Raw genomic sequence first — 12684 nt, 5'->3', positions numbered from 1 at the left:
AAACAAAGGATATAATGCAAACAAATCTGAGAGCACGGTTGTATGACCTTCACCCCCAATGTGAATCTGTGCATCAAGTGGTGTCAAACACATAAAAGAACATTTGCTTACCCGCCCTCTGCTTTTGGGGGGCCCCTTAGGGAGTAGCACGATCCAGCCTATAGCTTCTGGCAGGGGTGAAATGTTGTTAGCACATTGAGAAACATTTAAAACTTGAATAGGGGACAAAATATGCAGTAGAGTAACCCCTATAACAAAAGGTATTGGTGCCGGAATAAGTCAACATGCTAAGCACCATTAAATAACATGATCCTGACATCATCATTTGTAATCAATCTAATATCTGTAGAAATAGCCGTATGTAAAAATTCCTCCTTATCTTTAACAAATGTCTGGTAGAGCACCTGTATCACCGAGTTAATAATACTGATAGATCTTAAATCAAAGCATATTTCCAACCAACCGTCATTAAAGATGAAGCAGTCCCATTCAATGGAGGTATATTCAGCATAGTGAAAAATTGCAGAGCTAGTCTCTGTCGAACGCTCTCCTTGAAGTACGATTCCCCACACTTACTTTTATATAGGCGTCCTCAATTCGAGACACCTACCCACAGTCGTGCTCGCCCTGAAGACAGAGAGCCGGTGCTCGATCGGCACATTTTAAACGCGGTGTGGAAGCTAATTGCTTCCGCGTTTCGACGGCGTGGCTTCATAAAAATGAAAAACGGACTTGATGAAGTCCGAATGATTAGCAAAACATCAAATAGTTCACTGCCAGTGTGTCGGCCATCTTAGAAGGGGGTTTGGACGGCTCTTCTCTGGTTAGAATTGGAGAGTACAAACAAAGAACGCTTGGTAAAGTATTTATTGTGTCAAACGTCAAAAATGAGTTAATTTAAAAATGATACATTGCCAGCATATGAGATAATGGCACCAGATAAAAAGTGGTGTATCAGGCAAGTTATAGACTAGCGATAAAGGAAGGAGATTCATTGCTATTTTAGATCAAAAACCAGGAAGTTCGTAAAAATACCCTTCGTTGGGGGTCATAAAAATGGTTATAGGTGGATTCGCCTCATTTAGTACAAATGAATCAGTGATCCATGCTCTTAACGAGACAAAGATACCCAGGGGAGCACAGCAGCAGCAGTCCAAGGTGGTCCTGGTGAGTCCTGTCAACAGCGTCCTATGTCCACTTTAAATACCCTCACTCATCCTGCAACCATCGCTCGAAAGAAACTGTTTACCTACTTTCATGCTTTGCAGATACTCATCTCACACCCAATCCCAGCCTTCTTTTCTTTCAACAGGCACAACTCACTAGTCCTTCACATTCAAATCACTCATCTCAAATCACTACCAAAACACCAGATAATACTACCCTGTCAAAATAACACCAAACGTCCACAAAAAGGTATTTGTGGCAATTCCCACACATTCAGAAGCACCCAAGCATCCCAACATACCTTCACAAATCCACTTTGCCCTGAATACCAACATAAGTAGCACACTTTTAGACCCATCTCCAACTCACACTTTCAACAAATACACAAACCACTCAATCCACAAATGCACAACAATCACAAGTCATTCATGCATTGCCGAATTCAGAGCCATAAAATATTACTCATGCTCCACTCATATGCCTTTCTTTTCCAACATAAGCAAAACAAAGCAACTTCACAATACTTTACATAACTTTGCATCCCCTTGCCTATCGCACAAGCCTATCTTTCAGGCACAGCTCCACAGCCCAACCCATCAGTTTCAAATAGCCTCACCACCACATACATGCAGACTCGAAAACATGTTTTCTAAGCCATTTGGAGGATGATAGCAATAAACAAACACACTTAATATCCTGCAGTAGTCGCCACCAATAGCACAACACATAACTTCAAAGGACATTACTCACGCTCCAGCAACAGAAACTTACTCCATCTCCAAAAAACCTCCTTTAGACTGCCTACTCAAAGGCTTGTTTCATGTAAAAAAATAAATTAAAAAAAAGTACCACCTATTAACAGACACAGAACAGGACCTACTTTTTATAACTGAATCATGGCTGGGGGGGATATGACGCCAGTATTGCATTAAGCAGTTCCACCAGGTATCAAACTGTAAAACAAAATCGCATAGGCAAAAGTGGAGGCTGCGTAGCCAATATATATGAGGAAACAACAAATCTCTCCAAATCTGATGATGTTTCTTTGGATTGTGAGGCCCTCACTGCCAGAAGCAACCTTACCCCAACCTTTTCCTGTAACTTTCTCCTTTACAGACCACCACGTTGCAACCAAACATTCAGTCACATTTGTAGACACAATCTCTAACATTCTTACAATGTAGTAAAACATATGCATCTTTCGTGGCCTCTACACATGGTTTGACAAACGTAATGCGCCAGAGCCCTGATCCATCCTCACTGTCCTAGACACACACAACCTACAACAGCTTATTCAATACTATACATCGCAGGACACACCTAGATGCCATTTTCGCCAACTCAGTCCAAAGGATTACTGTGGTCACATGGTAACACCAACTCCTTGTTGCCTTCCAACACAACACACCAAAATGCAGCGCAACTAAAAACATCTCACCTGCAGCTACTTATCGACCATGGCACAAGGTGATTTTGGAAGAACTAGAAAAACTCCAACACAGACCTTGTCACAATGAATTATGTGCAAACACTCCATGAAGCTTTGATCTCATAATTCCTCTGAAAACATCTGAACATAAGAAAAGAAAATATACCACCTGGGTGAATGCAGAAATAAAAAAGATTAAATAAATTGCTAAGCTTGAATGCTACTGGCTCAAAACAAACCATCCTGAAGGCAAGATATGCATACACAGACATTGCAGAATATACAAGTGAACAATCAAAAAAGCTAAAAAAAAAAAAAAAAAAAAAAAAAATCTGTACTAAAGAAGCTGAATTCACAATTCAAGCGCAACTGTAAAACATTTAATAAAATACTCTGAATTCTATAAGCCAAAACGCACACAAAATACTGATCCCATTTCTCAGGATTTTTGCAGCAAACTGCCAAATAATTACCCAGCTAAAGCAAACATATTGGATTATTTACCCAAAAAAACAGCCCATCCTATCTTCAACAAAACCCTCCATGGGAAAGGCAAACACAGCTTATAAGCTCCTTCAAAGAATTGTCACCAACTGAATTTCTAGGTCTTGACAAAGGGAGCAAGCCAGCTGGCAGCCACTCTGGCCATTTTCCACCCCAAATCTTCTAAAACATTGTTTTAACAACTTCACCAGCCATCCCAGTCAGACACTTATTAGCAACTCACTAATGACAGATATTTAGCCAGAAAACTTGAAAAAGGCATGCTTATGCCCATTATTTAAAAAAAAAAAAAAAAACACAAAAAAACACAAAAATCTAACCGGAACAATCAAGAATCTGACAGTTACAGACCTATAGCAAATTGACCATTTCACGGACCCATGGTAAGTTAGAGGCCCACAATCGGCCTTTTCTGACTCTGGGGGCACAGAATAGGCTGTCCACACACACCCCGCAAATGACTCGCAGATCATCTCACCACTAAAGTTGCAGAAAGGCCACTCCAGTTTGCAGACGATTGTTGAATCATCCTTGGTTGTTCCTTACCTTCTACCATATCACATGTGAACTCCAGGGAGTACCATTGCCTGCTAGCATCTGGTATGTTTGACTGTGACCGCTTTAAGTGTCACTGCTTAAGGTTTTCCGTGGACAGCTTAAACCAAACTGATATTCTCCACTGAGTATTGTCATGCCAATATCTCATATTTGCATTTGTAATCTGAAATATTAGCAACTTACTAACATGCTACCTTTCGATTGGTGTTGCTGGGTGGCCTCTTCAGAACCATTTCCACTTAGTTTGTAGAACTGTCTGTTGATGCCATTGGAATGTGCATATTTCAAGGCCGAACTGGGAACCAAAAGCAGTCCCAGTAAAGCTGTTCAAATCAACCCTGCTCCCTTCCTTCCCTCCAGTGACTGTCGGTAATTTGAAGGAGCATGGGGCAGCAAGGCAACATGCACATACCTACTGCCACTCACCTACGTACATATGAACTCACACCCATCCATTCACAAGCACATACACACACCCAATCACCGCATCGATGCACAAATACACATTCATTCATACAAATAGGTCACAAGTAAAAAAAAAAAAAAAAACACATACTGGGGCACAGTGGAGACATTAGGTAGCAGGAGGGAAACCTCGCTGGTTCCTGGAGGATTGAGGAGGGGACTGCCCCCTCCTCTTATTGGCTGACCCTTGACGAGGAGGATTTTCTCTTAGTAGAAAAGTAAAAACGTTCTTAAACTTAGCTTCACTAATGGACAGTCGGCCCAGAGCATTTCAGAGCTTAAGACTGAATGAAGTGCCTTGGTCAGAGGCTCTGTGATGCCCCCCATTTTCATGAGGGGGGGACCTTTCAGTACTTTGCTGGGCTGATGAGGTCATGCCAGGCTGTGAAATCTTTGCTCAGCCTGACCAACCACTCTTCATGTTTGGAAAAATGATGGGCCCCTCCTTCCTAAATGATGTGCTGCCCAGCTTCTCTCTTCCTTCTTTGTCTCGATCCATTCATTCCCTCTTACCTCCCCTCCTGTTTTCCTCACGTCTTTCCCACCCACTCTTTCCCTCTCTACTTATGCCCCAGCTGTTCCTGTTGCAGTAAATCCAAAGGAGCTGGTGAGAGTGGCAGAGGGCCTTTAAAAATGGACCTCCAATGTTTCCAGTTCCCCCGACCTCCCTCACATCCTCAAGGCCAGTTCAGCCTTGGTCTAATTGGCAATTTTGAGACTGACTTTCTTGATAAATGGGCTATAAATGACCAATACTCTAACTTTTTTAGTTAAAGAAAGGCATTTCTGTGTTGGGGTGTAGTGAACACTGGCAATAAGAACATTTCATGTGGCTGCAACGTAGCTCTTAGTGATGTGATATGAGTCTTACATTAACACGGAAGTAGGAACCCAAGGGTTTATTAAGTTGAGAGAAGAGTACCAAAAGGCAGGCAAATGGATGCGCTAAACATGGTGCAACACGCATGCCCAGTGACGTGTGGTCCTGAAGTTATGCATGCAGTTCTGGCTACGGTCCCCTGCATTACTCCCCGTTATTCCTTGTAACTGACCCGGTTTTGTATTTTCCTGCTGTAATCAGTTTTCCTACTGGTTAATTGGTACCAACTCAGTCGACTGATTGATTACACTTGCAGTGTGGGCCAGCAGATCACTTACAGAGGAACAGGTGAATTTTAGTGTTGGTTAGGGCTTCTGCAGTCCTGGTTGGTCTGTGAAGGCTCATCCGTTATTTCTGCTATTGTCTCTCGAAATGTATAACTTGGGACCTAGCTTGTCATCCAGCTGTCACATTAGCAATTTGTGGAAGGAAGGTGTGTCATAAGGACATTCCTGGCGGTTCTCTCATGATTCTTAGAGGAGTGTATGTTTCCAGCTTTACGTCTCAAAGGAGTAGCTTTTTCAAATGTCAGTCTGGTGGCTTTGTCGTCCCTCGAACGTGTGATTGACTCTATGCGTTAAGTGATGCTTAGCAACTCACCTTTCTGCTTACCAGCCCACCTACCTGCTTCCCCACCGCTGACTCACTGCCACCCCTCCGGGAACATGTAACCATCTGCATTCCCTTGAGGAAGAGTGAATATCGATGTGTATACCATAGGCAATGTTATCGTACATTTATAGAGTAAAAGTGTGAAGTACCGAGGTAAAAAAAGGCTAACGAGTTAAGTTTATCGCAAGGCATTATGACTTTCGTCTGAACTCTGCAGTTTGTTAGAATTTGTGACTGTTTTTATGTACATGTCATAAACGTGTCATTTCTTTTCTGCCGCCCACGCTTCCTCTTTCTTTTCTCAAAGCTCTTGTGACTGATGCTCACAGCGAAAATAGTTACCAGCCCAATTAAATAAAATGTGCCTTTGTACATGGCTACCGCAAGGCAGCGCCCTTTTCATCTGTGTACAGCCGAGTTCTCTAGCCAAAGCAATACGAGCGAATTACATACAGTGCTACCTTTCTTCATAGACACACGGGAAGTTGTTTTTCACCTTGAAAAAGTCAAAAGCCGCAATTGTGTTCAATTTTCAATTTCTACCGTTTATATACAAATTATTTTTATAATGAAAATACTTGTCGTGAGATCTGCTTCGGACTCGAACTTGACTCCAAGTAACAGGTGTCCATTTTTCTTTCAGATTGTTCACAGAACTTTAGCTGCGCTCTTGGGATCGCTTGCAGCGTTGGCTGCATTGGCTGCAGTTGGTGACGTGAGTTGCAATCACAATTTTCCACGTGTTACCCGACTTATTATTTCTTTTCCCTTGCCGCGTGCGTTTACCCTAAAATAAAACCTGAGAACTTCGTTAGCGTGCTCAGTACTCATGGTTTTCGGCTTCACAATGACCGTGTCAACATTCTAAGGCTAACCACTGGGCATAACAGTTTGTGTGTGGTGGGGGAGGGGGAACCTGGAAAGAATGCAAAGTATGATATAACAAACTGAAATGTACACAGCAAACCATACCACATTTCCCTTTCTTGACAAAAAAAAAAATCTTGAACTTTCCAGGATGGAATTCTGCATTTGTGTAGACTGTGTTCAGCAACCGAGGCATACCTCTGTTGCCCCACTTCTTCTTCTGTCTGCGGTTCAGAAAGTGGCATACAACCAACCAAGGTTGCATTGTGTAACCAAATTTCCCTGGGTTTAAACTGGTAATGGCCATGAATTGAAGGATAAAGGAAATTATCACATTTGGAAGCATAGCCATTTTTCACTTCATGATATGAAGGTGTACTACTGTGTGTCACACGCTAAGAACTCTCCACAACTCAAGCATTGGCCATCTTGGTGTTGACACTACCTTTATTGACCTGCATTCAAAGTCAGCTTTTGCCCTTTTCAATGTGTCTATGGATCCCAATTCCGATAAATTACCAAGTTTTATGTCTGAGTTGGTTGATATATCCAAGGGCCTTATAACGTGCTTTAGAATTAGTTTGATGGCATAACACTGCAGCTTATGCTATACTCAAGTCAATGATGGCCTTATCTTCCTTGCCTGTGGGACACGTTGATTTGAGCCACTAGAAAAAGACTGACAATTTGGAATGTCTCCCTTTCAGCAGCTGGAAAGGTGACATACATTCAGATAGCCAGGACAATAGAGTTCTCACCAAGTGGCAGATAAACACGGTCTTTAGGATTTATATTGAAACGTTTCACTTATCCGTTGCATTGCAGGTCATACAATGCTGTTTTGGTAGGCTCTGTTATGGGTATTGTTAGAAATGGGGTTTCTGGTTGGCTAGGGTATGCACCTCAGCCAGGCAGAACTTACCCACTCTAGTCAGGGCAAGGGAGTTACACGTCCAAGATAACCCCTGCTCACCCCCTTGGTAGCTTGGCACGAGCAGTCAGGCTTAACCCGGAGGCAATGCGTAAAGCGTTTGCACAACACACACATACATGTGACGCAATATCCCCACCACAAAGGAAACACAACACCAGATTATATGAAAATATACTGTATTGTACACAACGTAATTATTAGACCAACATCACATAACAGTACTATCCTGCTACCTTAGCAGTTGTCAGAACGTTATACATTAGTTACTCTGCAAACTAGCAGTAGTCACACATAACACACAGGTTACTCAATATTCTGCAACATAAGCAGTAGTCAGGAAACACGTTATCACATTAGCACACTTGTCACAAGAATATCATACAACGCCCTTAGTAGGAACATTAGAAAATCTATGGCAAGTTAAGCAAACATACTAGCAAGTCATGCCCATAAAAGGAACATGTGCACACATATGTAAAAGCATCAAAATACAGGTAGGCAATACATCATAATTAATAAAGTCTGTAGCAAGAACTTCCATTATGGGTATATTGGCCCTTTTAAAAGTACCTGGGAATGATGAAGCAGGCACCTTCCGTGCCTGAAACGACTAACGGGGCCCCGGCGCTCTTCTGCGCAAAACGGGGGCCTCCCTAGACTTGGCAGATAGAGAGGGGCGGCACGCACCCTCTCTGATTCCTTGCCGGGCCCCTTCTGGGACCCGGGATCATTGGGGGGCCCCCCGGGCCTCCACTGGCCCTCTCCAGGGGGGGCCCAAGTCAGGGAAATCCTTGCAGGTGGAGGGGGGCGCCTCGCGCTCCCCCCTCTCAGAAACGCGGGCCCCTCTGGGGACCCGCTAACCCCTGGGGTCTCCCTGGACCTCCGTGGGTCCTGCCACCATGGGAGACCCCGAAGTGGACTAATCCTGGCCCGCGAGGGGGCCAACACGAGCGCTGGGGCCAGGGCGAGCCTCCAGTGAGGCTGCCGCCCGGCGCTGGATAGCAGGAGAGTCCTCCGGGACCCCTGTGTGTGAGGGAGAGGCGTCCTCCTCTCACTCGACGTCGCGGCCCAAGGTGGGGCCTGCTGGTGCCCCGGGGGCGCTCCAAAAAGCGCGCGTCCCCCGGGGGCACGCTAGGAGCGTGCTAGCTCCTTCCTTTGCTTCAGAGAGTGCCCCGGGGGCACTAGAGACAGCGCGAACCTCGCGCTCGGAGGCAGATGCTCTGCCCGGGTTGCGGCGGTGATTTAATCCCAGAAAAGGCGCCGTAAAGAGCGCAAAGACACATTGAGGCTCCCGGTCTGTGGCGGTGATTTCCCTGGGCAAAAGAAAGGCGCTTTTCAAAGCGCTGAGACACCTCAGCAGCCCCGGTTGCGGCGGTGATCCTTTTCAAGCGCTTTTCACAGCGCTAGGGCAATTATGCAGCCTGGGCTGCGGCGGTGATCTTCTTTTAGCAAAAGAAAAGCGCTTTCAAAGCGCAATGGCACATCAGCAGCCTCAGCCATTAAAAGAATGCCTTGTTCCTGGTTAAATCATTCTGCGCAAAGGTTTGAGGGATATTGCAGGGGTCAGGGGCCACAGCACCCTGCCCCTGGGAACAACTAAACAAGAAGGAGCACAGGGCTGGTGGGCCCAGCTACAGGCCAGCACAAGGGGTGCAGATGGTGGCAGTTCCTCCTAGTGACCAGGCAGGTCACAGGTCAGCACAGCAGCAGCAGTCCATGGCGGTTTCCTGGTGAGTCCATTCATCAGCGTTTTGTGTCCAGTTTCAAGTTCCAAGAATGTTCAAATTGTGGGGAAAATTCCCCTGTACTTATAGTCCTTTTTTTTACTGTGTTTTAGAATGATAGGGAGAGGAGGTTCCAGCCAGTTACAACTGGTTCTGGGAGTGCCCCCTCTCTCCTTTCAGCACAGGCTCCAAACATCAGTGGGGGGTTAACGACCCTATTGTGTGAGGCCAGGGCACAGCCTTTACAAATGTAGGTGTGCCCCGCCTCTCCCTTCTCTCAGCCCAGGAAGACTATTCAGTATGTAGATGCACCTCAGTGACACCTCCACCCTCCCTGTGTACAGGCTGTCTGAAAAGTATGCACAAAGCCCCAACTGTCACTCTGCCCAGACGTGGATTGGAGTCAAGCTGCAAAACACCAGAATTATAAGCACAGATAAATGCGCACTTTCTAGAAGTGGCATTTCTGTGATAGTAATAAAAAACACACCCACACCAGTAAGCAGTATTTATTATCACAACCATACCAAACACGCCTACGCTACCCCTCATAAATCAGACAATACCCCTTACACCTAAGGCAGGGCATTTCTAATGCAATCCTATGAGAAGGTAGCACTCACAGCAGTGAGACACCAAGTTAGGCTGTTTGTCACTACTAGGACAGGCCATGCAATATGGCACATGTCCTGCCTTTCTATATACATGGCACCCTGCCCATAGGGCTAGCTAGGGCGTACTTTAGGGGTGACTTACATGTAGTAAAAGGGGAGTTCTGGGCCTGGCAAGTAAATTTAGATGCCAGGTCCCTGTGGCAGAAAACTGCGCACACAGGCCCTGCGCTAGCAGGCCTGAGACAGGTTTGAAAGTCTACTTCAGTGGGTGGCGCAAGCAGCGCTGCAGGCCCACTAGTAGTATTTAATTTACAGGCCCTGGGTATAGAGATACCACTGTACAAGGGACTTATAGGTAAATTAAATATGCCAATTAGGTATAAGCCAATCATACCAACTTTAGATGGGAGAGCACCTGCACTTTAGCACTGGTCAGCAGTGATAAAGTGCTCAGAGTCCTAGAGCCAACAGCGAAAGGTCAGAAAAACCAGGAGGAAGGAGGCAAAAAGACTAGGGATGACCATGCGTATCGCCAAAAGTCCAACAGGTATGAAGAGATTATCTCCTTAGAACTGTACTGTAAACCATTATCAATGATTAACTTGGAACTCTTCATGGTTGAAAATATCCAGGAGGAAGTGTTAGAATACAGAAGTGGACACCCTCAATGCAAATATAAACTCTGGCCATTTGGAATGAAACTCTGTAGCAACCAATGTATATTGCATGTTCATAGAAAAGCTTCTCAATGTTCCTGAGATACCTAGTCCAACCTTTTGCCAGACAGGATAATTCCTTAATACACTTTTAAGTTGTAATTCCTGATCAGACAGGAGTAGCTGCATTTTGTTTCACATCACTGGAATGGTAATGATAAATCCTCTTTACTGGTAAAGTCAGATTTATTATTTCTGTTTTAGACATGCCACTTTTAGAAAGTGGGCATTTCTCTGCTCTCACTGCTGTGTGCTTGACAACCTGTCTCCAGTACATGTCTGGTCAGGGCTGAGTGACAGCTATGTTGGTGCATTCCCTCCAGACACCCACCACCAAGGACACTCAACTGCATATGCCTTCATCTGCATACAGATGGGTCTTCCTGGACTGGAAGGGTGGAGGAGAGTTCACACCTACACTTCAAGAGGGAACTGCCTGTCCCCACACAAAGGGTTACTTATCCCCAAGTGATAGTCCGGAGCCAAGGCTGGGTTTAAAGGCAGACCTACTCACTTCAGAAGGATCCTTTGAAGTCTTCCCCCTCATCAAATGCACTTTTTAGACTAAGTAATGGGGCTCTGAAATCCGTACGCTTCTGGGTCTGAAGGAAAAACTGCTGGCGTAAAGGCTGCTGTTCTGAATTGGTTGCCACCTTGCTGTGCCTGACTGATCCCAGGAACTGCTGCCCTGCTTTGTTGAGCTGTCCTGAGGCCTACTGACCTCTGCCCTGCCAAAAGGAACTAAGGGTTACCCAGAGTGATTCAAAGGACTTGCTGGCCTGCCCTCTGATCTTCCCTGAGGTCTCCGGGGCATCAAAGTCCCTGTGAGCGACTTAGCCTGAACTTGCCGCACCGTTCATCAAGAACGGGATCTCTGCTTTGGGAAAGTATTCTTGACTGGCCATCGAAGCCAGAGTGCGGCGCATAACTATACTTTCCACCTCTCTTCGGCGGAAGCATACCATTCTTTTCTTTGGGATTCTGCTGGTGAGTATGGCGCTTCACTGCAAACTGCACCGACGAGACCTTCTGGCCACTGTGAGCCACTCTGACGTGCTGGGCATGCCTTTGTTGATTTACACTGGGGCTGCTGCTGGTGGGGACTTGTTTGGTTGCCCAGGCAACTACGATGCACTTTAGGGGCTTGCACCTGGCCTGCTGCGCCCCAGCCTGACCCCACATTCTATGGCGACAGCAATCTAACCAGGGACTTATTTTGTCCCAGACAATGGCAGTGTAATTCCTTGTATTAACTTGGACCCGAGTGGTCCCAACATTGTGATACTGCACTGCTCGTCGCAGGGTATACCTACATGTCACTCATATCTCCTGTGTGGCCCAGGTAGGGCTATAATTGACTTCTGTGCATCAATTTCTAAAACAGCAATATTTAACACTTTACTCAAATTACCATAAACACTCAAAGACAAGTCCCAGCGAAAGCCCTGCATTTGGTGTCTTGAAAAGTGAATAACTCCTATTGTTCTGATTGTATTTTTTATGTTTTTGGCTTTATTCAGCTCAGATGAATATTCTCTATTTTTTCCAAACCTGTCTGAAGTTCTTTTGTGGTGCTTTCATTAGGTTGCCTTGTTTGTGTGTGTTTGTTGCACAAATACTTTATACCTTGTTTATTTCGTTAAACCTGCCTGCTCTGTGCCAAGCTACCAGAGCAGGAGAACAGGTTAATTTAAAGTGTGTATCTGTCTTACCCTGACTAAGATTGTTGTCCCTACTTGGACAGGGTGAATACCTCTACCAACTAGAGACCCAATTTCGACCAATACCCTTCCTCCAAAATACAGAATTTTTTTACCACTGTTCCTACGATTTACGTAGGACTGTGTATTATGTCAACATGAACTTCGAACTTAGTCCACTTATACCATCAGAAATCGTTGTCGCTGAGACAAGATGGCGGCCGCAAGTTGATAGTGGCCGGAGGCTCTCTCTCCCCTCGTGGCTCCTGCTCGGCATTCATGCCTCCCGGTAGAAGCAGATTATGTGGGAAACAAGTGCCACTGTACCTTTTTGTTGCTGCACGGTGAGCCATCCTGGCCGCGCCAGCGTCTCCAGCTGCAGCGGCTGTAACGGCGGTCTCTAGGAAGGTTTTTTTCTATTTTTTTCCCTTTGCCTCCTTTCAATCCCGATGTGGATATTCAGTAATGGCCCCGAAGGCTGCGTGTGGCAGCCAACCAAAACTTGGACTACAGG

At 45.3% G+C, this 12684-nt stretch overlaps 1 protein-coding gene across 1 annotated transcript in view; it reads left to right on the top strand.

Annotated features, from left to right (window-relative positions):
- The window catches only part of OCA2 (OCA2 melanosomal transmembrane protein), an 866379-nt gene that overhangs the window by 350817 nt on the left and 502878 nt on the right, over positions 1 to 12684 (top strand). Inside the window, exon 9 of the mRNA XM_069204281.1 lies at positions 6259 to 6330. Coding sequence (XP_069060382.1) covers positions 6259 to 6330 — 72 coding nt within the window. The remainder of the gene's footprint in view (positions 1 to 6258; positions 6331 to 12684) is intronic.

The sequence above is a fragment of the Pleurodeles waltl genome, chromosome 8, assembly GCF_031143425.1.
Source record: "Pleurodeles waltl isolate 20211129_DDA chromosome 8, aPleWal1.hap1.20221129, whole genome shotgun sequence".
Lineage (NCBI taxonomy): Eukaryota > Metazoa > Chordata > Amphibia > Caudata > Salamandridae > Pleurodeles > Pleurodeles waltl.
The sequence above is the reverse complement of the archived record's forward strand: the minus strand, read 5'-3'. Positions and strand labels throughout refer to the sequence as shown.